At 50.3% G+C, this 24,696-nt stretch overlaps 1 protein-coding gene across 2 annotated transcripts in view; it reads right to left on the minus strand.

The window, feature by feature from the left end:
* Positions 1–4,650: 4,650 nt before the first annotated feature.
* Positions 4,651–24,696, minus strand: part of LOC144766553 (fish-egg lectin-like) — a 282,265-nt gene continuing 262,219 nt past the window's right edge. For both annotated transcript variants that reach the window (XM_078650358.1, XM_078650357.1), the window contains one exon: positions 4,651–5,387. In XM_078650358.1, the coding sequence (XP_078506484.1) occupies positions 5,243–5,387 (145 nt within the window). In that variant the 3' untranslated portion in view covers positions 4,651–5,242. The remainder of the gene's footprint in view (positions 5,388–24,696) is intronic.

The raw sequence follows: 24,696 nt of genomic DNA on the forward strand, positions 1-24,696 counted from the left end.
TTTGGATCATGAAAAGTAGAACGCAAGGAAGATGCCCATGTGATCCTTAGCAAAAAATGTTTTGAAGAAAATGTTGTTTTATAGATAGGAACCCTGTGAAATTAGCAGTTTTAGATTTTCCTGTTGCTCCTATAACATGAGAGCATGGTCCTAAGTGTACAATGTAGGTATAGCTCACAAATATGTCACACCTATCTCACTTCTGAGCACTGAAGATGACTATGATTGTAATCATTTACATGTAGGAGTAAGGTTAAGATGTGTTAGTATTTCTCTGCATTTTATGTTGGTTTGTAGACCTTGTATGCCCTGTAAAGAGCTCTGATACCCTCATGGGTCAAGTTCTCGCTCTGTAAGACACTAAAATAAATAAGAAGAATCATTTTAGAAGTGTCTGCAGTCCTGTACAAGTAATGTAAAGTTTATGAGCAAAAGTGTAGAACATTTCCTTTTTTTTTAGGGTTTTCAGATTAGTACACAGTAATACACCAATGTGAGGATTTGAAGTATGTCTGTGTTGTTTTTCTCTTTTTCCTCTGAATTTAGAACATTAATACAGACTTCCTTGGCTGCTTGAGACTAGGAGATTAATTGTTAGTTCACCAAAGAGTTCCTTTTATACTTGCCAATAGGTTCAGGCTGTTGTTTTACTCTCACATAGATAGATGAAAGTGGTTCTTGGGTGCCTTGCTAATATATGGGGCGTCCCGAGACTAGGAATTATTCTGCCACTAGCCTCTCTGTTGATAGACAGTTCCTGTGCCTTGTCTAAAGACCTTTTGTTCTGTCCACCAATAGATGTTTGCTGCTTTAAAACCATTGCCAGAGGGGCCCAGACATCAGATTCAGCCTGGGGAGTCAGCGTCAGCACTAGTCCAGCTTGAAGTCAAAGTTAAGGTAACCAGCACAGGCATTGCTGGCAACTAGGAACTCAGTGAAGGCGGAAGCCCTGTGATCAAATGTGTACCCCTGCCACTGTCTTGAGCAAAAGACGGGGTAAAAAATCAGAAAGGAGAAATTGTGGTTGATGCCCAGCTGAGAGCCACAGACTGACCAGAATGGCGAGGAAGCTTTGTTTGAGGTAACCCCTTTTGAAACAAGGGTTGCTTCAGAGATCCTAGCATCAGGCCTTTGAATTCTGGTCCCAATGTGAATACAAGTTTTCTCCTTTGTTTGTTGGTCAAGAGGTGTCTGAGCACACTGGATGCAATGTTTGGCCCCAACGAATGAGCAGTGTGCCAGCAGAGCAATACAGGAGTTAGGGAAGGACTTGAGATTAGGGTACAGGTGCTGTGTCTCTGATGCCTGTTAGATTGAAGTGAAGAAAACTGGTGCACTGCCTGAGACACTGGACAGGATCGCAGAGAGAATTTGCCTGCTTGGTGACTGCCCTATCCTGAAAGAAGAGACTTTTCCCTTGAAACTGGGCTTGAGGTGCGAGTTGTGCAGCTTCACCGTGGAAACAACAAGAGCCTGCCTGTGAGGCTCAAACGGACACAGGGAGAAGACTCCCCTCTGGTTGGTTGTACAGCAGCTTACATTTTCCCAAGGACTTCTTTTTGTCAATAATGTATCCCTCTAGTCGTCCCATTTTTGAGGAGGAGCAGCCCTTTGCAGCTCTTCGTTCTAATTCTTATGGCCCTGTGTGGTCCTCCTGGTCCCAGATATGATTGATGTTCTAGCCCTCATAAAAGGATAATGTAAGTCAATTGGAAAATGTTTTTAATAGATATGTGCTGTTGGCTATTCTGAAAATTAAAATGAATAGTCACTGAAATGCATAGGAGCCCTAAAAATGTTTACTAGATGATTTTAGGATTTGCTTTTGCTTAGGACTAGGAAAAATGATAATTTTATTTGTAATAGTGGTCATTACTTTCTCCTGCTATCTGAATGTTAATTATGAACTGATGCTTTGTTCTCTTTGTATTCCTGTTTATACCCACTTAATAAAATGTTTAGAATGGAAAATGCCCACCTAGCAATGAATTAGGATATTGATAAATTTATGAAAAATTAATGTGCAAATATTTTCTATGTTCCTACTGGATCATAGGAAAGTCTTCAGCTAATGCTAAAACGGTCGTCTGTTGTAAATTGGCACAATGGGTTAGCATTTAGCTGAAGCCATCCTGTATTTAGAAGTTATCTTATCCGCTTTGTGAAAGCCATTTTGTATTTCTGGCAGCCATTTTGTTTGCCATGTGCTTGCCATGTGCTCTGACCTACCTTTCTGTTAACTGCTCTTGAAATCTGCCTAGAGACAAACTATATTTAGCATCTTCCACCTTCGCGCATGCCCAGAAGAGCCTAGCTAGTAAAATGCACCTGCTTCTCTAGTATAACTGTCAGGTTTTTTTTGCTGCTGTATGGAGAAGTAACTCTCCTCCCACTTTGTTGAGCAAGCAGATCTTGTATGCCCATCTTAGTCATTTTGCATGCTTACATGAGCCAGGACTGCCCTTTGCATTTATGCTTACTATGTCACCCTAAGCATATATAAGGCCTCTGTTTTCTGCACTCCTCAGACTGCCTCATTCAGTTGCTAAGGCTTCTGTGTGACGTAGTCTGGCTCATTTGAGGTTAATAAAGATGCTCTTTTATATTTCAGCTTCTGTGCCAATTTCTTCTTTGTTGGTTTAAAAGGACTAAGTATCAGTGAGACCACTGAGAAGGTGAATTGATTTCAACAAGAGGAGGTTTATTGTTTGCACAGTTCGGTTTGTACTGCGGCTCTCCAAGAACTGGACGGGTCCTTCCCCTTGTTCCACTGGTATCTTCCTCTTTACGTCGCCCCTTCTCCCTCCTGCAAAATGTCCCTCGTGGACCAACCTCCAGTCACTGCCTCATCTGGTGACATGCTACACCTTTCCTTTTACACCCAAGTCACCCCAAAATCTCCCAAGCCTGTCCCTCTCCCAGCACTATCTACCTCTCCAGTCACTTTACCAGCTCTTACTGTGACCGAACACCTCTTCACGTCACTGCCCCAGTCTCCCAGCACAGTCAACCTCTCTTACACCATTATTCACATCCCCTCTGTCTGTCACTGTCCACTCTCCTCTTCTGTACCCTTCTTCTCTCAAGGTCACCTGCTCCCATCACAGCCCACCTCTCCTATCACTTCCCACCTCTCCTATCACTGCCCACCTCTCCTATCGCTGCCCACCTTTTCCCATCACTGCCCACCTCTCCTATCACTGCCCACCTCTCCTATCACTGCCCACCTCTCCTATCACTGCCCACCTCTCCCATCACTGCCCACCTTCTCCCATCACTGCCCACCCTCTCCTATCACTGCCCACCTCTCCTATCACTGCCCACCTCTCCCATCACTGCCCACCTTCTCCCATCACTGCCCACCTTCTCCCATCACTGCCCACCTCTCCTATCTCCATTCCCCAATATAGCTCATCTTTGATCACTCTGTATTCTCAATCTCTTCTTGTAGTTTCGCTTGCCATTTCCTGCCACTCTTGCATATCATGCCACCTTTCCTGTCTCATATTCATCACTGCCAGCCACCTGATAGCACTGAATGCCTGGCAATGGAGGGACAGCATTAGCAGGATATATCACTGTGTCACTGACTCTTTCCCTACACCCATTACACAACCGGTATCCTACAAAGCAATACAGGAATTCCAATAGAGGGACAGTCGTCCGCAATACCACCATCCTTTCAGAGGACTAACGAGGAGCCATTTGTCCCCAGGAAACCCCTCCCCGTCAGTCATGAGATATTTGGAGGTCTGGGTTTGCTTCTTTTCCATGAGCCATGATGAGCACTGACAAGCTGTGCCAGCCAGACAATTGAAGTGTACCAAGCCTGCAATCGTCTCCGGCACTTCCAAGTGACAGGAATATTGTTTACTTGCTACTAATCGGGGCCCTGTGCCTTACGTACCCTTCACATCTTTCACTGTAACATTAGACGCAACTGAACACTCGAAGAGATCAGAAAAAACAAGACATTTGTGACTGCATTCTGTGGTGTGTGATGTTCCTGATAAGATTAGACCCTTAGAGGGAATCTACAACTACAGAAGTGCTGAATATTCTCACCCCTAAAGTAGATACACATTTCGTAGGGCACCCTGAGAACCCGCAGTGTATGTTTGCCCACAACTGTCCCCTGCCACAGAATCAAACTCTGTTAAATGACATACCCCAGTACATGTCCCTTTTCAATGCATTAGTCATTTTAGCTAATTCATTCTAAAAATGTGCTGTAAATGCTCTTTTAATTTCATCTTTTTCTGAAGTTTAAAGGGGCAGAGGAACCTCCTTGGAAAAAGGATCCCTTGCTGAAATTCAGATCGGGTATTACATCTGACTTTCAGCAGTGCCAGTTGATGATGTGGGTGGAGCCGATAGAGCATGTGGCTGGAGCCAGGGCAGGAAGTGAGTGGAGCTGGGGAAAGTGGGTGGGGCCTCCGACAAACATTTGAGCACTGGACTTCATATTTTACAAATTAAGCACTGTGGACCCTTGATGTAGAAGGGCCTTAAACGCGGGAATGAAAGAGTTAAACATTTAGCGCATTCTTCAGAGTTGAAGGTGGTTCAGAGATGTTTCTTCTCAGAGGAAGGCTCTACAATCATGGACGAGACTGCAAGGAAGGGAGGAGACGAGGCTGCGATGCAGAATTTTATTTATGATTCATTGAGAGGCTTGAACATTAATAGTAACAAAGCAGTACAGATGTTAAAGAGAGTAGCCATGGGCAGGGAAGACGTGTGAAGAAAGATCAGAGAAGTAAAGAGAAAGATTGACAGAGAGAGAAGGGCGCGGCTGGGTGGAAGAGAGGCGGAGGGATGGAGAGGGAGAGCAGAAGAGAGAAGAAAGGGAGAGCTGAGAGGAAGAGTGAGACAGAGGGATAGAGAGAGAGAGCTGGAAGGAGAGAGAGTGAGAGAGGTGTAGAGGGGGAGCAGAGACCTGTAGAGTGACAGAGATGCAGAACAAAAGAGAGAGAACAAGAAAGAGTGATCATAAAGGAGTATTTAAGCACATAATAGAGACAGAGTGTGTGTGTATGTGTGAGAGAGAGAGAGGGAAAGGGAGAGACAGCCAAACATGGAGAGAGAAAGAGAGGGAGAGAGAGGGAGGTGCAAGAGAGGTATTTAAGTGCAACAGAGGTTTAATCATGAAGTGCCCACTCGTCCCAATGATGGAAGGAAACAGTTCATCGGATTTTGTGATCTGTGTTTAGCTGCCGGGATCCCTCTTCTTGCCTCTGATCTAAGCTTGACATCTAAAGATCTGCTGATCGGTGGTGATCGCCCAGATCAGGCCGAGGTCCGCCGACACGTGCCTGAACTGTCGGTTCTGGTACTGCAGACTGGTCCAGGTGGTTCCAGTTGGTGCACTTGCAGTTATTCCGTCCCTGAAATGGTTAGATGATGTTTAATAGAGATATTGACATCTTCTAATTCACTCTATGCATTATAAGACCAGCACATGGCTCATGCCTTGGAATAAACATACGTGTTGGAGACACTACACACACACACACCCCTGCTCCGTGTGTCCACCTGTGGGCGTGCACTGAGGGGCGCCGGCAGTGCTCCCCCTCACGGTGCTCCTGGGTATCGGAGTCGCAGGGAGTCTCGATCACCCTCGACAGAGCCTTAGAGAGCGAGCTCCGTGGCCACCGACCTCCTGTGGAAATGCTGGCTCCACGGCTCCCACTGCACTCAGGGGCAGAGTTATGAGCCCCTTACGCTGCCCGAGCATTCCTTCTTGTGGTGCTCCAGCGGCACAAACTACAACATCAGTGCTATAAGTGCACGTAAAGCCACCCTGCGTGGATCTGCATGGCCTCATAGATATGGAGTAAGCCCAGGCAGCACACATCGCTGCGTTGCCGTACCCTGCGCTTGGGAGGTGCTCTGTGGGTGTTGCGGAGGGTGCACCCAACCAACATCCATGGATTTCGAGGCTTCCCCAGATTTAAAAGAGCATGTAAACCTGTGGAAGCGCCAAACCCTTACGCCCCTGCAGGAGGAGTATTGAGGACAAACAGCACTGTTTTTGTGCAATAAGGTGTCCCTTCCCTTCCTTCACAAAAACAATCCCGCTGACAGCAGAGGCACCCTGGCACCATGGTGCAAGGTTGCCCGCTTCCGCACTTTGCTACTTGAGGCCATCATTGACAGGATTTGGCGCAGGGCAGCGCAGTAGGTCGCCTTGCTCTCTGCTGTACACCAAAGTGAAAGGGCAGGTATGCACAGTATTTATGCATTACGGTGCGATCATGTCCCTTCTCCCTGCATGAGCTCAGTTTCTGCAGCCTAGCGCCAACTGAGGCACCGAGGTGCAAGGCGCCTCCATTACATTCTGTTTGCGCTGCGTCACTCGACTGAAGATTTTTGAGGCCACTCAAAGCTGAGTGGCTTTGCGCATCATCATGAATCTGATTCCGAGCCCTGCGTGGTGCACGTACCACTTTACATGGTGCTAAAGTGACGCAAGGCTCTCATTAATAACCCTCTTGGGGGCATATTAGCAAGGGCGATATTGCCGCTTTAGCAGGACTTTTTCCCGCGAAAGCGGCAATATTGTTTTCGCCCTATTAGCAAGCTGTCGCTAACAGCAGTTAGCGACAGCATGTAGGCGATAGCTACAGGTTTTGGGCCCGCTTTGCATGTCAGTGATATTTATCGCTAATGACATGCAAAGTGGGCGGACCCAACCTGTTAGCGACTGAAAGCAGTCACTAACGCAGCTATCGCCTATTAGCAAGACAGGCGACAAGCGAGAATATCGCAAGAAACTGCCTGCTCAGACCACTTCTTAACCTGTATATCCAATTGAAGGTGGATATTCAGGTTAAGTCTCCATAACGATAATGCCTGAATATCACTGGATTTCCAGTGATATTCACGCATTGAGCCGCTATCGCCGGATATTTAATCGCTTTGGAGATAAACGTTGCTAATAGCACGTTATCTCTGCGATACTATCCGGCGGATAAAAAAAATGTCCTAAGCGCATTTAGCGATAATTATCGCTACTCCTTGCTAATATGCCCCCAAGTGTCTACGCACGGGCAGCTACCTCTCATGGACACAACTGCACAGCAATGGAGGGTACTGCCCTCTCTCAGAGAGCAAAGTTGTGTCACTTGTATCCTAGCTTCAGGTTGATATGGACTGAGCATTTAGGGCTATTTGTTTTTTCTTATCCATTCTTGTTGGTTCCAGAGGTGTGTATACAGATCTAGCACATGAGGAAAAACTATCCTTAATTCACAGGAGGACACAACCACATGCAAATGCGTGCCAGTTGTTGTGGGTGCGTATCAACAAAGGAGAGAGTGAGGGAGTCTTCACCGTAGTGAACGGAGTGTGCTCCTAGTCCCTGGGACTGAAATATAGTGTAAAAAAAAGAGGAGTATCCCCAAAAGGAACACAGAAGGTTCTTATTGGGATGTCAGAAATGGTAGCAAAAGGACATTAACCTTTTGTTAAGAAACCCCTCACTCACCAACCTGGCTGGTGACATGCTTCATCATCGGGTCCACCCAGATGGCCGAGTGCCATCCGGGTGTGCTGCGACACCTGACTACAGTGGAGCTGGTTATTAGTGTTGAGTGCAAGAAAAATTGTGTTAAAAATTGTCCTGGTATGACTTGTAAAAAAACTTTATTCAAAAGCTACTGGACAATAATAAAAAACAAGGTGTAGATACTGGTAGGTTGTAATGACCAATAGTATCTATGTGTGTTATATAAAAACCTGCTTTTTATATAACACACATAGATACTACACTCGGCCATCTGGGTGGACCCCGATAATGAAGCATGTCACCAACCAGGTTGGTGAGTGAGGGGTTTCTTAACAAAAGGTTAATGTCCTTTTGCTACCATTTTTGACATCCCATTAAGAACCTTCCGTGTTCATTTTGGGGATACCCCTCTTTTGTTTTCACTATAGTGGTTGTGGGTGGCCACACATCTTCTGACCACCACATTCCCTTCAGGACCAAGTGGGCCATGCAACATTTATTCCTACACATTGGCTTCCTCCCGGCTAGGTGGGTGAACGTGAATTGTAATCTAATCACTTTTATTGCTGTGTGCTTGAATGGTCTCACTCACTGGCTGATCTTGCAATCTATTTCACTTTAATGGAATATTTATAGAAGGGAATGTATGCTATGTTTATACGAGTCTTTCAAGCAGTAGTAGGAATGTTATATGACAATGTCTCTTAGTTAAAATTATTCTAGGATTTATGCAACCTTTGATTAGCTGTACACTGCTACACTTATAAAATAATAATCATATCTAGAGCAGAAATATATTAAGCAAAATTGAAAACAGGCTCTTTTTTGGAGCGGAGTTCCGCCTATAAAGTAGAGCACGAAAATGTTGTCTTTAATGCTCATAAGATTCAGAGTTCAAGTAATTTAAATGTTTTTAAAGCCCTCCCACCCCAGATTCAAGGGTTCGGCATTAAAAATAAAGGGCCTGATTTACATTTTGGCGGTATACATACTCCGACACAATGGCGACAGACTATACATACCGCCAAGAAATGTATATGCTGGCAGATCATAGCTTTAATCAGAGTGGAGACTACTCTGTCTCCGCCGTGATTAAATCCCTCCGTTGGCCCTGTGGAGTAAAGGCCTACAAAGGCAGACTTGAATTTGCCCACCAGATTTAGAGTAACAGAATTTGTCATCAATTTTCACTGCCTGTCACCGCCAGGAAAACCCTGGCAGGAATGGGCAATGAAAACTGCTACATGCTCACCTCACCAAGGGATGCGAGAGTTTTCGTTCTTATTTTTTAAAGTAAAAAAAGAAAACTGTTAGGTGCAGGACTCTGTTCTGCTGATGGAGCCTGCACCAAACAGAAATGCATTGACATGAACTGTTGTGACGGCGATTCCTGGCAACCCTTTATTTACAGGCTCAGACTAGCGACGGCTGATGGCATCGCCCCTCATCAGTATGCATGTCTGTCTCTCTCAATCCCTCCTCAGTATGCATGTCTGTCCCTCTCAACCCCTCATCAGTATGCATGTCTGTCTCTCTCAATCCCTCATCAGTGTGCATATCTGTCTCTCTCAACCCCTCATCAGTATGCATGTCTCTCTCTCAACCCCTCATCAGTATGCATGTCTGTCTCTCTCAATCCCTCATCAGTATGCATGTCTGTCCCTCTCAACCCCTCATCAGTATGCATGTCTGTCTCTCTCAATCCCTCATCAGTATGCATATCTGTCTCTCTCAACCCCTCATCAGTATGCATGTCTGTCTCTCTCTCAACCCCTCATCAGTATGCATGTCTCTCTCTCAACCCCTCATCAGTATGCATGTCTGTCTCTCTCAATCCCTCATCAGTATGCATGTCTGTCCCTCTCAACCCCTCATCAGTATGCATGTCTGTCTCTCTCAATCCCTCATCAGTATGCATATCTGTCTCTCTCAACCCCTCATCAGTATGCATGTCTGTCTCTCTCTCAACCCCTCATCAGTATGCATGTCTCTCTCTCAACCCCTCATCAGTATGCATATCTGTCTCTCTCAACCCCCCTCAGTATGCATGTCTGTCTCTCTCAACCCCTCATCAGTATGCATGTCTGTCTCTCTCAATCCCTCATCAGTATGCATGTCTGTCTCTCTCAACCCCCCATCAGTGTGCATGTCTGTCTCTCTCAACCCCTCATCAGTATGCATGTCTCTCTCTCAACCCCTCATCAGTATGCATGTCTGTCTCTCTCAACCCCCCATCAGTGTGCATGTCTGTCTCTCTCAACCCCTCATCAGTATGCATGTCTGTCTCTCTCAATCCCTCATCAGTATGCATATCTGTCTCTCTCAACCCCTCATCAGTATGCATGTCTGTCTCTCTCAACCCCTCATCAGTATGCATGTCTCTCTCTCAACCCCTCATCAGTATGCATGTCTGTCTCTCTCAACCCCTCATCAGTATGCATGTCTCGCTCTCTCAACCCCTCATCAGTATGCATGTCTGTCTCTCTCAACCACTCATCAGTATGCATGTCTGTCTCTCTCAACCCCTCATCAGTATGCATGTCTGTCTCTCTCAACCCTCATCAGTATGCATGTCTGTCTCTCTCAACCCCTCATCAGTATGCATGTCTGTCTCTCTCAACCCCTCATCAGTATGCATGTCTCTCTCTCAACCCCTCATCAGTATGCATGTCTGTCTCTCTCAACCCCTCATCAGTATGCATGTCTGTCTCTCTCAACCCCTCATCAGTATGCATGTCTGTCTCTCTCAACCCTCATCAGTATGCATGTCTGTCTCTCTCTCAACCCCTCATCAGTATGCATGTCTGTCTCTCTCAACCCCTCATCAGTGTGCATGTCTGTCTCTCTCAACCCCTCATCAGTATGCATGTCTGTCTCTCTCAACCCCTCATCAGTATGCATGTCTGTCTCTCTCAACCCCTCATCAGTATGCATGTCTGTCTCTCTCAACCCCTCATCAGTATGCATGTCTGTCTCTCTCAACCCCTCATCAGTGTGCATGTCTGTCTCTCTCAACCCCTCATCAGTGTGCATGTCTCGCTCTCTCAATCCCTCATCAGTATGCATGTCTGTCTCTCTCAACCCCTCATCAGTGTGCATGTCTGTCTCTCTCAACCCCTCATCAGTGTCCATGTCTCGCTCTCTCAATCCCTCATCAGTATGCATGTCTGTCTCTCTCAACCCCTCATCAGTATGCATGTCTGTCTCTCTCAACCCCTCATCAGTATGCATGTCTGTCTCGCTCAATCCCTCATCAGTATGCATGTCTGTCTCTCTCAACCCCTCATCAGTATGCATGTCTGTCTCTCTCAACCCCTCATCAGTATGCATGTCTGTCTCTCTCAACCCTCATCAGTATGCATGTCTCTCTCTCAACCCCTCATCAGTGTGCATGTCTCGCTCTCTCAACCCCTCATCAGTATGCATGTCTGTCTCTCTCAACCCCTCATCAGTATGCATGTCTGTCTCTCTCAACCCCTCATCAGTATGCATGTCTGTCTCTCTCAACCCTCATCAGTATGCATGTCTCTCTCTCTCAACCCCTCATCAGTGTGCATGTCTGTCTCTCTCAACCCCTCATCAGTGTGCATGTCTGTCTCTCAACCCCTCATCAGTATGCATGTCTGTCTCTCTCAACCCCTCATCAGTATGCATGTCTGTCTCTCTCAACCCCTCATCAGTATGCATGTCTGTCTCTCTCAACCCCTCATCAGTATGCATGTCTGTCTCTCTCAACCCCTCATCAGTATGCATGTCTGTCTCTCTCAACCACTCATCAGTATGCATGTCTGTCTCTCTCAACCCCTCATCAGTATGCATGTCTGTCTCTCTCAACCACTCATCAGTATGCATGTCTCTCTCTCTCAACCCCTCATCAGTGTGCATGTCTGTCTCTCTCAACCCCTCATCAGTGTGCATGTCTGTCTCTCTCAACCCCTCATCAGTATGCATGTCTGTCTCTCTCCACCCCTCATCAGTATGCATGTCTGTCTCTCTCAACCACTCATCAGTATGCATGTCTCTCTCTCTCAACCCCTCATCAGTGTGCATGTCTGTCTCTCTCAACCCCTCATCAGTGTGCATGTCTGTCTCTCTCAACCCCTCATCAGTGTGCATGTCTGTCTCTCTCAACCCCTCATCAGTATGCATGTCTCGCTCTCTCAACCCCTCATCAGTATGCATGTCTGTCTCTCTCAACCCCTCATCAGTATGCATGTCTGTCTCTCTCAACCCCTCATCAGTATGCATGTCTGTCTCTCTCAACCCCTCATCAGTGTGCATGTCTGTCTCTCTCAACCCCTCATCAGTATGCATGTCTCGCTCTCTCAACCCCTCATCAGTATGCATGTCTGTCTCTCTCAACCCCTCATCAGTATGCATGTCTGTCTCTCTCAACCCCTCATCAGTGTGCATGTCTGTCTCTCTCAACCCCTCATCAGTATGCATGTCTCGCTCTCTCAACCCCTCATCAGTATGCATGTCTGTCTCTCTCAACCCCTCATCAGTATGCATGTCTCGCTCTCTCAACCCCTCATCAGTATGCATGTCTGTCTCTCTCAACCCCTCATCAGTATGCATGTCTGTCTCTCTCAACCCCTCATCAGTATGCATGTCTGTCTCTCTCAACCCCTCATCAGTATGCATGTCTGTCTCTCTCAACCCCTCATCAGTATGCATGTCTCTCTCAACCCCTCATCAGTATGCATGTCTCGCTCTCTCAACCCCTCATCAGTATGCATGTCTGTCTCTCTCAACCCCTCATCAGTATGCATATCTGTCTCTCTCAAACCCTCATCAGTGTGCATGTCTGTCTCTCTCAACCCCTCATCAGTATGCATGTCTGTCTCTCTCAATCCCTCATCAGTATGCATGTCTGTCTGTCTCAACCCCTCATCAGTATGCATGTCTGTCTCTCTCAACCCCTCATCAGTATGCATGTCTGTCTCTCTCAACCCCTCATCAGTGTGCATGTCTCTCCCTCTCAACCCCTCATCAGTATGCATGTCTGTCTCTCTCAACCCCTCATCAGTATGCATGTCTGTCTCTCTCAACCCCTCATCAGTATGCATGTCTGTCTCGCTCAATCCCTCATCAGTATGCATGTCTCTCTCTCTCAACCCCTCATCAGTATGCATGTCTGTCTCTCTCAACCCCTCATCAGTATGCATGTCTGTCTCTCTCAACCCCTCATCAGTATGCATGTCTGTCTCTCTCAACCCCTCATCAGTATGCATGTCTCTCTCAACCCCTCATCAGTATGCATGTCTCGCTCTCTCAACCCCTCATCAGTATGCATGTCTGTCTCTCTCAATCCCTCATCAGTATGCATGTCTGTCTCTCTCAACCCCTCATCAGTATGCATGTTTGTCTCTCTCAACCCCTCATCAGTATGCATGTCTGTCTCTCTCAACCCCTCATCAGTATGCATATCTGTCTCTCTCAACCCCTCATCAGTATGCATGTCTGTCTCTCTCAACCCTTCATCAGTATGCATATCTGTCTCTCTCAACCCCTCATCAGTATGCATGTCTGTCTCTCAACCCCTCATCAGTATGCATGTCTGTCTCTCTCAACCCCTCATCAGTATGCATATCTGTCTCTCTCAACCCCTCATCAGTATGCATGTCTGTCTCTCTCAATCCCTCATCAGCGTGCGTGTCTGTCTCTCTCAACCCCTCATCAGTATGCATGTCTCTCTCTCAACCCCTCATCAGTATGCATGTCTGTCTCTCTCTCAACCCCTCATCAGTATGCATGTCTCTCTCTCTCAACCCCTCATCAGTATGCATGTCTGTCTCTCTCAACCCCTTATCAGTATGCATGTCTGTCTCCCTCAACCCCTCATCAGTATGCATGTCTCTCTCTCTCAACCCCTCATCAGTATGCATGTCTGTCTCTCTCAACCCTCATCAGTATGCATGTCTCTCTCAACCCCTCATCAGTATGCATGTCTGTCTCTCTCAATCCCTCATCAGTATGCATGTCTGTCTCTCTCAACCCCTCATCAGTGTGCATGTCTGTCTCTCTCAACCCCTCATCAGTATGCATGTCTGTCCCTCTCAACCCCTAATCAGTATGCATGTCTGTCTCTCTCAACTTCTCATCAGTATGCATGTCTCTCTCTCAACCCCTCATCAGTATGCATGTCTGTCTCTCTCAACCCCTCATCAGTATGCATGTCTCTCTCTCTCAACCCCTCATCAGTATGCATGTCTGTCTCTCTCAACCCCTCATCAGTATGCATGTCTCTCTCTCTCAACCCCTCATCAGTATGCATGTCTGTCTCTCTCAACCCCTCATCAGTATGCATGTCTGTCTCTCTCAATCCCTCATCAGTATGCATGTCTGTCTCTCTCAACCCCTCATCAGTATGCATGTCTCTCTCTCTCAACCCCTCATCAGTATGCATGTCTCTCTCTCTCAACCCCTCATCAGTATGCATGTCTGTCTCTCTCAACCCCTCATCAGTATGCATGTCTCTCTCTCTCAACCCCTCATCAGTATGCATGTCTGTCTCTCTCAACCCCTCATCAGTATGCATGTCTGTCTCTCTCTCAACCCCTCATCAGTATGCATGTCTGTCTCTCTCAACCACTCATCAGTATGCATGTCTGTCTCTCTCAACCCCTCATCAGTATGCATGTCTGTCTCTCTCAACCCCTCATCAGTATGCATGTCTGTCTCTCTCAACCACTCATCAGTATGCATGTCTCTCTCTCTCAACCCCTCATCAGTATGCATGTCTGTCTCTCTCTCAACCCCTCATCAGTGTGCGTGTCTGTCTCTCAATCCCTCATCAGTGTGCATGTCTCTCTCTCAACCCCTCATCAGTATGCATGTCTGTCTCTCTCAACCCCTCATCAGTATGCATGTATGTCTCTCTCTCAACCCCTCATTAGTATGCATGTCTGTCTCTCTCAACCCCTCATCAGTATGCATGTCTGTCTCTCTCAACCCCTCATCAGTATGCATGTCTCTGTCTCTCAACCCCTCATCAGTATGCATGTCTCTCTCTCTCAACCCCTCATCAGTATGCATGTCTCTCTCTCTCTCAATCCCTCATCAGTATGCATGTCTGTCTCTCTCAACCCCTCATCAGTATGCATGTCTGTCTCTCTCAACCCCTCATCAGTATGCATGTCTCTGTCTCTCAACCCCTCATCAGTATGCATGTGTCTCTCTTAACCCCTCATCAGTATGCATGTCTGTCTCTCTCAACCCTCATCAGTATGCATGTCTGTCTCTCTCAACCCCTCATCAGTATGCATGTCTGTCTCTCTCAACCCCTCATCAGTATGCATGTCTGTCTCTCTCAACCCCTCATCAGGATGCATGTCTGTCTCTCTCAACCCCTCATCAGTATGCATGTCTGTCTCTCTCAACCCTCATCAGTATGCATGTCTCTCTCTCAACCCCTCATCAGTGTGCATGTCTCGCTCTCTCAACCCCTCATCAGTATGCATGTCTGTCTCTCTCAACCCCTCATCAGTATGCATGTCTGTCTCTCTCAACCCCTCATCAGTATGCATGTCTGTCTCTCTCAACCCTCATCAGTATGCATGTCTCTCTCTCTCAACCCCTCATCAGTGTGCATGTCTGTCTCTCTCAACCCCTCATCAGTGTGCATGTCTGTCTCTCTCAACCCCTCATCAGTATGCATGTCTGTCTCTCTCAACCCCTCATCAGTATGCATGTCTGTCTCTCTCAACCCCTCATCAGTATGCATGTCTGTCTCTCTCAACCCCTCATCAGTATGCATGTCTGTCTCTCTCAACCACTCATCAGTATGCATGTCTGTCTCTCTCAACCACTCATCAGTATGCATGTCTCTCTCTCTCAACCCCTCATCAGTGTGCATGTCTGTCTCTCTCAACCCCTCATCAGTGTGCATGTCTGTCTCTCTCAACCCCTCATCAGTATGCATGTCTGTCTCTCTCAACCCCTCATCAGTATGCATGTCTGTCTCTCTCAACCACTCATCAGTATGCATGTCTCTCTCTCTCAACCCCTCATCAGTGTGCATGTCTGTCTCTCTCAACCCCTCATCAGTGTGCATGTCTGTCTCTCTCAACCCCTCATCAGTGTGCATGTCTGTCTCTCTCAACCCCTCATCAGTTTGCATGTCTGTCTCTCTCAACCCCTCATCGGTATGCATGTCTGTCTCTCTCAACCCCTCATCAGTATGCATGTCTGTCTCTCTCAACCCCTCATCAGTATGCATGTCTGTCTCTCTCAACCCCTCATCAGTGTGCATGTCTGTCTCTCTCAACCCCTCATCAGTATGCATGTCTCGCTCTCTCAACCCCTCATCAGTATGCATGTCTGTCTCTCTCAACCCCTCATCAGTGTGCATGTCTGTCTCTCTCAACCCCTCATCAGTATGCATGTCTCGTCTCTCAACCCCTCATCAGTATGCATGTCTGTCTCTCTCAACCCCTCATCAGTATGCATGTCTCGCTCTCTCAATCCCTCATCAGTATGCATGTCTGTCTCTCTCAACCCCTCATCAGTATGCATGTCTGTCTCTCTCAACCCCTCATCAGTATGCATGTCTGTCTCTCTCAACCCCTCATCAGTGTGCATGTCTGTCTCTCTCAACCCCTCATCAGTATGCATGTCTCGCTCTCTCAACCCCTCATCAGTATGCATGTCTGTCTCTCTCAACCCCTCATCAGTATGCATGTCTGTCTCTCTCAACCCCTCATCAGTGTGCATGTCTGTCTCTCTCAACCCCTCATCAGTATGCATGTCTCGCTCTCTCAACCCCTCATCAGTATGCATGTCTGTCTCTCTCAACCCCTCATCAGTATGCATGTCTCGCTCTCTCAACCCCTCATCAGTATGCATGTCTGTCTCTCTCAACCCCTCATCAGTATGCATGTCTGTCTCTCTCAACCCCTCATCAGTATGCATGTCTGTCTCTCTCAACCCCTCATCAGTATGCATGTCTGTCTCTCTCAACCCCTCATCAGTATGCATGTCTCTCTCAACCCCTCATCAGTATGCATGTCTCGCTCTCTCAACCCCTCATCAGTATGCATGTCTGTCTCTCTCAACCCCTCATCAGTATGCATGTCTGTCTCTCTCAAACCCTCATCAGTGTGCATGTCTGTCTCTCTCAACCCCTCATCAGTATGCATGTCTGTCTCTCTCAATCCCTCATCAGTATGCATGTCTGTCTCTCTCAACCCCTCATCAGTATGCATGTCTGTCTCTCTCAACCCCTCATCAGTATGCATGTCTGTCTCTCTCAACCCCTCATCAGTGTGCATGTCTCTCCCTCTCAACCCCTCATCAGTATGCATGTCTGTCTCTCTCAACCCCTCATCAGTATGCATGTCTGTCTCGCTCAATCCCTCATCAGTATGCATGTCTCTCTCTCTCAACCCCTCATCAGTATGCATGTCTGTCTCTCTCAACCCCTCATCAGTATGCATGTCTGTCTCTCTCAACCCCTCATCAGTATGCATGTCTGTCTCTCTCAACCCCTCATCAGTATGCATGTCTCTCTCAACCCCTCATCAGTATGCATGTCTCGCTCTCTCAACCCCTCATCAGTATGCATGTCTGTCTCTCTCAATCCCTCATCAGTATGCATGTCTGTCTCTCTCAACCCCTCATCAGTATGCATGTCTGTCTCTCTCAACCCCTCATCAGTATGCATGTCTGTCTCTCTCAACCCCTCATCAGTATGCATATCTGTCTCTCTCAACCCCTCATCAGTATGCATGTCTGTCTCTCTCAACCCTTCATCAGTATGCATATCTGTCTCTCTCAACCCCTCATCAGTATGCATGTCTGTCTCTCAACCCCTCATCAGTATGCATGTCTGTCTCTCTCAACCCCTCATCAGTATGCATATCTGTCTCTCTCAACCCCTCATCAGTATGCATGTCTGTCTCTCTCAATCCCTCATCAGCGTGCGTGTCTGTCTCTCTCAACCCCTCATCAGTATGCATGTCTCTCTCTCAACCCCTCATCAGTATGCATGTCTGTCTCTCTCTCAACCCCTCATCAGTATGCATGTCTCTCTCTCTCAACCCCTCATCAGTATGCATGTCTGTCTCTCTCAACCCCTTATCAGTATGCATGTCTGTCTCCCTCAACCCCTCATCAGTATGCATGTCTCTCTCTCTCAACCCCTCATCAGTATGCATGTCTGTCTCTCTCAACCCTCATCAGTATGCATGTCTCTCTCAACCCCTCATCAGTATGCATGTCTGTCTCTCTCAATCCCTCATCAGTATGCATGTCTGTCTCTCTCAACCCCTCATCAGTGTGCATGTCTGTCTCTCTCAACCCCTCATCAGTATGCATGTCTGTCCCTCTCAACCCCTAATCAGTATGCATGTCTGTCTCTCTCAACTTCTCATCAGTATGCATGTCTCTCTCTCAACCCCTCATCAGTATGCATGTCTGTCTCTCTCAACCCCTCATCAGTATGCATGTCTCTCTCTCTCAACCCCTCATCAGTATGCATGTCTGTCTCTCTCAACCCCTCATCAGTATGCATGTCTCTCTCTCTCAACCCCTCATCAGTATGCATGTCTGTCTCTCTCAATCCCTCATCAGTATGCATGTCTGTCTCTCTCAACCCCTCATCAGTATGCATGTCTCTCTCTCTCAACCCCTCATCAGTATGCATGTCTCTCTCTCTCAACCCCTCATCAGTATGCATGTCTGTCTCTCTCAACCCCTCATCAGTATGCATGTCTCTCTCTCTCAACCCCTCATCAGTATGCATGTCTGTCTCTCTCAACCCCTCATCAGTATGCATGTCTGTCTCTCTCTCAACCCCTCATCAGTATGCATGTCTGTCTCTCTCAACCACTCATCAGTATGCATGTCTGTCTCTCTCAACCCCTCATCAGTATGCATGTCTGTCTCTCTCAACCCCTCATCAGTATGCATGTCTGTCTCTCTCAACCACTCATCAGTATGCATGTCTCTCTCTCTCAACCCCTCATCAGTATGCATGTCTGTCTCTCTCTCAACCCCTCATCAGTGTGCGTGTCTGTCTCTCAATCCCTCATCAGTGTGCATGTCTCTCTCTCAACCCCTCATCAGTATGCATGTCTGTCTCTCTCAACCCCTCATCAGTATGCATGTATGTCTCTCTCTCAACCCCTCATTAGTATGCATGTCTGTCTCTCTCAACCCCTCATCAGTATGCATGTCTGTCTCTCTCAACCCCTCATCAGTATGCATGTCTCTGTCTCTCAACCCCTCATCAGTATGCATGTCTCTCTCTCTCAACCCCTCATCAGTATGCATGTCTCTCTCTCTCTCAATCCCTCATCAGTATGCATGTCTGTCTCTCTCAACCCCTCATCAGTATGCATGTCTGTCTCTCTCAACCCCTCATCAGTATGCATGTCTCTGTCTCTCAACCCCTCATCAGTATGCATGTGTCTCTCTTAACCCCTCATCAGTATGCATGTCTGTCTCTCTCAACCCTCATCAGTATGCATGTCTGTCTCTCTCAACCCCTCATCAGTATGCATGTCTGTCTCTCTCAACCCCTCATCAGTATGCATGTCTGTCTCTCTAAACCCCTCATCAGGATGCATGTCTGTCTCTCTCAACCCCTCATCAGTATTGTTGGACAGGCCGCATGGTCGGGCTGCCCCCCCTCCCCGCATTAGGACCTGGACCCTGGCTCTCCCTGCATCCCCAGCCAGAGTCCCTAAACGACCACCCGAAGTACCCTGCAATCCCTCCACTACAAGACACCAGCCCCGGACCCAGCTGGCCCGGGTCACCATCCACACCACGACATCGAACCGGCCGCCATCTTGGGGCACTGCAGCACGAGGCCGCGTGGCCTCAACTCGACCCTAACCCTGGGCCCGGCCGGCCCCGACATCGGGGCACCAACCTCCCCCCAGGAGGCAGAGTGACCACTTGGCAAATCAATGGGAGAAGGAATCGTCAACGGCTCCCCTCCGCCAGGTGTCGATCACCCCCGGCCGCCCTGGGCGCTGGCTCCACCCCCCTGCTGGGTGTCTGGACTCCCTCATCCCGGACCTCCCGGCCCCCAGGCGCGAGGGTCCGGACATCAAAGGGGACCAGACCTATAACTGGGGCAGTGCCAGACCAGGAAGGCAGTTGTATCCTGGAGTCGAGAGACCCGAGAAGAACTCATCCGTGACTGGCCTGCTGGCGCTGCCGCGGCCCTCTGCCTCGTGAACCCATCTTGGCCTGCTGGCGCTGCCGCGGCCCTCTGCCACGTGAAACCATCGTCTTGGCCTGCTGGCGCTGCCGCGGCCCTCTGCCTCGTGAACCCATCTTGGCCTGCTGGCGCTGCCGCGGCCCTCTGCCACGTGAAACCATCGTCTTGGCCTGCTGGCGCTGCCGCGGCCCTCTGCCTCGTGAACCCATCTTGGCCTGCTGGCGCTGCCGCGGCCCTCTGCCTCGTGAAACCATCGACTTGGCCTGCTGGTGCTGCCGCGGCCCTCTGCCTTGTGAGACTACCATCTTGGCCTGCTGGCGCTGCCGCGGCCCGATCCACAGACCCTCCAGCTCGAGGATTGTGAGCTCGCCCCTTACCACTACCTGTACCGATCCGGTACCAAGACTGTCCCGCTACCCCCTTTCCCTACAGAGACTAGAAGTGAGAGGACCCCCGGGTCCGAGATATCCTGTATCGCTGATATCCTTGCTTTAAGAACCTTATATAAAGCATTGAACTCGACTTGGTGTGGTGCCTGTTTGTGGGGAGGGAGGTAACTTGTCTGTACGATCACCGGAGACGGTCCCCCTCGGGGATCTCTCCCTCAGTATCCGGCCGACCCTCAGGGTCCCCGTCTAACATTGGTGGCCAGCGACGGGATCCGAACCTACGCATAATCGTACAGAAAGTCACCCGACCCACGACACACGACCACCATGACAACAGAGAGCGGAACAACGGAGAAATTCCAGATGGAAAAATTGGAAGACTACAACCACCGAGAACTGAAGCAATATTGCATGGAACTTGGTCTCCCAACCACGGGTCTGAGTACGAAGGAAGACTTCAAACGAGCCCTAGAAGCCTGGGCGGAAACGGGTACGGCCGTACCCCGAACACAAACGACCGAAACGAGCCCCGCACCAACTAAAGAAAGAGCGGGTCTCTCCCTGGAAGAGATCCGAGAAAGGGAAAAAACCAGACTCCACGAATTAGAACTAGCCCGACTTCGCTTGGATGGAGAACTCAAGCTGGCCGAACAAAAAATAACCCTGGAACACTTACGGCTCAAGGAAGAGCGAGAAGACAAGCAAAGACAGAGAGAGCTAGAGGAAAAGAAACTAGAGTACGAACATGAGCGCGATCTCAAAGCACTGGAGATCCAGAAACAGAATAAAGACCTCGGGCTCCCCGAACGACCGACCCCGTCTGCCTCGACCGAACCCAAGGTTCACATCCCCAAAGATGTCATCCGGGAATACCACAAGAACGATGATATACAGCAGTGGTTTAAAGCCTATGAGGTGGCAATGACCTCCCACCGGATTCCCCGAAGCGATTGGGGAGCCGGATTATGGGGGAGGTTTGTCAACGAAGGGCGGGACGCCCTGCTGCAACTCCCGGACCAGCTGATGACCTCCTACGACCACATGAAGGCCGCCCTCCTCACTCGATACGGGCTCACACCTGAGATGTACCGCCAACGGTTCCGCGACTGCAAACGGATTCCGGGTACAACTTGGGTGGAGTACGTGAACTTTTTTAGCCGAGCCTTCGAGGGGTGGATCAAGGGCAACAAAGTAACCACCTACGAACAACTCTTTGACCTTATCGTATGGGAACACCTGTCGAACAACTGCTTCGTGGAGCTCCGGCAACACCTCCTGGACAGTAAGCTAACCGACCCTCGACAACTCGCCGTCGAAGCCGACCGGTGGGAAAGCACCCGAGTTGGCCGGAACGCACCCAGCGAATTATCCAGACCGTATCGCCCCCGAGGGGGAGGAGGGAGTCAGGGTCGGGGGAGAGACCCCGGCCCCTCGTCACCCCCCAGAAACCCCTCGACCCCGGTTGGCCGAGGAAGCCCTGCCGTCCGGGCCGGTTTCCGGGCCAACATTACGTGCCACAGGTGCCAGCGACCCGGCCACTACGCCAGTGATCCCAACTGCCCAAAGAATCCGAACACTACCCCCCGCCAAGTTGCAGCGGCGGCCCTAGGGGAAGAACTAATCCCGGAAGACCAAGAAGAGTACGAGACCGATCCCTCTGAATGGGCGCCCGCCGCCATGGCACTGGTCTGCTTAGGGGAGAGAGACATGATTCCGCGGGCCCCCCTTCCCGCCAACACCCAGAAGTACGGTCAATGGGTCAACATTAATGGCCGCCGGGCGGAAGCCCTCCGCGACACCGGGGCCAGTGTAACGGCGGTCCGACGCCACCTCGTCACTCCCGACCAAATCTTGCCGAACATTCTTTGCCCTGTCCGATCAGCCGACAACTCCGAAAGCCTATGCCACATGGCCTGCGTCCCCTTCGAGTGGGGAGGAGTAACAGGGATGTTAAAAGTAACTGTCCGCGATGATGCCCCCGTGGACTGCCTCCTAGGAAACGACCTTGAAAGCTCTCCATGGGCAGCTGTCGAACGGAGGGAGCACCTGGGGATGCTTGGCCTCCCCGAATGGGTCTGCGTCACGACCCGGTCCATGACCGCCCGCGCGGTCCCCAGCCCAGAAGAGCCCGAGTGGCCAGAACCTCCTCCCGCGCTCATCCCAGAGGAGGCCGCCCCAGGAGCCAGTCCATTGACCCAAACCGAAGAAGGATCCGACCAGCTTCGGGACGTCCCTGACCTGGCACAATGGCGGCAGGAGGGAGGCCCCACACAGGAACAATTCCGGGCCGAACAGAAAACCTGTCCCTCTCTCGAAGGACTCTGGCAGCAAGCCCTGGCCCAGAGCACCGGGGATACCTCGGGGGCCCACTGGATCTACTGGGACCAAGACCTGCTCTACAGCGAGCAGAAAGTGGCGGAACTAGGGGCCAGTCGGGTGCTGGTGGTGCCCCTTCGCTTCCGAGACTTCCTCCTGAACTTAGCCCACGATGTCCCCCTTGCCGGACACCTGGGGCAGGATAAAACCTACGACCGCCTGGTGACCCATTTTTTCTGGCCCCACATGCGAAAGGATGTCACCAACCACTGCAAGGCCTGCCCCACCTGCCAGGCCAGCGGAAAAAGTGGCCGAAAAATCAAAGCACCATTGCAACCCTTTCCTGTCGTCACCACCCCGTTTGAACGAGTGGGAATAGACATTGTGGGGCCCCTCGACCCTCGAACAGCCCAAGGACACCGGTTCATCCTGGTCCTCGTAGACCAAGCCACTCGCTATCCCGAGGCCATCCCTCTTCGGACGGTGACGGCCCCCGTGGTGGGCCGGGCCCTGATGGGGATCTTCTCCCGGGTGGGGTTCCCCCGGGAGGTCGTCAGTGACAGGGGCACGAACTTTATCTCCAGATATATGAAGTCTCTTTGGCAACAATGCGGGGTCACCTACAAATTCACGACCCCCTATCACCCGCAAGGAAACGGACTGGTCGAGAGGTTCAACCGCACCCTCAAGGGGATGATTATGGGCCTAGAAGAACCCCTTCGACGCCAGTGGGACGTGCTACTTCCCTGCCTCCTGTTTGCCTATCGGGAGGTCCCGCAGAAGTCCCTCGGCTTCAGCCCATTTGAACTCCTGTACGGGCACCCCGTCCGGGGCCCCCTCAGCCTAGTCAAGGAAGGTTGGGAGCAGCCTCCCCAGAAAACTCCCCCGGACATCTACAGGTACCTCCTGGCTCTCCGCAACCAGACCCGGCAGTTCCGAGACACCGCCAAAGCCAATCTCGAGGCCAGTCAGGAGGACATGAAGAGGTGGTACGATCAGCACGCGTCCTCCATTGAGTTCGAACCGGGACAACAGGTCTGGGTGATGTCCCCGGTTGAACCCTGTGCACTCCAAGACCGATGGTCCGGGCCCTTCAAGGTAATCGAACGCAAAGGGCCCGTCACCTATTTAATCGACATGGAGACTGCCCGGAACCCCCTACGGGTCCTCCATGCCAACAGGCTAAAACCCCATTTTGTGCGATCCGAGCTCAGCCTCCTGATGGCTACCGATAATGGGACAGAAGAAGACTCCGAACCCCTTCCGGACTTACTGAGGGCCTTCGAGCAGGATGGCTCAGTGGAAGGGGTCCAGCTCTCCGAGGCCCTGTCCCCGGAGCAACGCCAAGACTGCCAAACGCTCCTGAGGCGGTTCGCCTCCCTGTTCTCCCTCACCCCCGGAGTCACCCCCTGGTGCCTCCACGATGTGGACACCGGGGACAGCCCTCCTATCCGACACCGGGCATACCGCGTACCAGACCGGGTACGAGCCTGCATCCAGACCGAGGTGTCCAAAATGCTGACCCTGGGAGTGATCGAACCCTCAGACAGCCCCTGGGCAAGCCCAGTCGTCCTGACTCCCAAGGCGGCCGCCCCGGGCGTTGCCCCTGAGCTCCGGTTCTGCGTGGACTATCGGGGGCTGAATGCAGTTACCAGGACCGACGCTCATCCCATCCCCCGGGCCGACGAGCTAATTGACCGGATGGGGGCCGCCCGCTACCTGAGCATCTTCGACCTAACAGCGGGCTACTGGCAGATCGGCCTCACCCCTCGGGCCCAAGAACGATCCGCCTTCTCTACCCCAGACGGGCACTACCACTTTAAAGTCATGCCCTTCGGCATGAAAAATGCCCCGGCCACGTTCCAACGGCTGGTAAACCAGGTACTGGCGGGCCTGGAAGACTTCAGCGCCGCCTACCTGGACGACATTGCTGTGTACAGCCACCAGTGGACCGACCACCTCCGCCACCTGCGGGAGGTTCTACACGCCCTCCAGCAAGCCGGGCTCACCATCAAGGCCAGCAAGTGCCAGGTTGGCCAAGGGTCCGTGACCTACCTGGGACACCAAGTGGGAAGCGGGCTAGTGGCTCCTCTCCAACTCAAGATTGCTGCCATCCAGGCCTGGCAACCCCCTACGACCCAAACGGAGGTCCGGGCCTTCCTGGGGCTCACCGGATACTACCGGCGGTTCGTGAAGGACTATGGCAGCATCGTGGGGCCCCTCACAGAGCTCACCTCCAAAAAGGGCCCCAAAACCGTCAACTGGACCCTGGACTGCCAATCGGCCTTCGAGAAACTAAAGACCGCCAT

This window comes from Lissotriton helveticus, chromosome 7 (assembly GCF_964261635.1).
Source record: "Lissotriton helveticus chromosome 7, aLisHel1.1, whole genome shotgun sequence".
NCBI classification, from domain to species: Eukaryota; Metazoa; Chordata; class Amphibia; order Caudata; family Salamandridae; genus Lissotriton; species Lissotriton helveticus.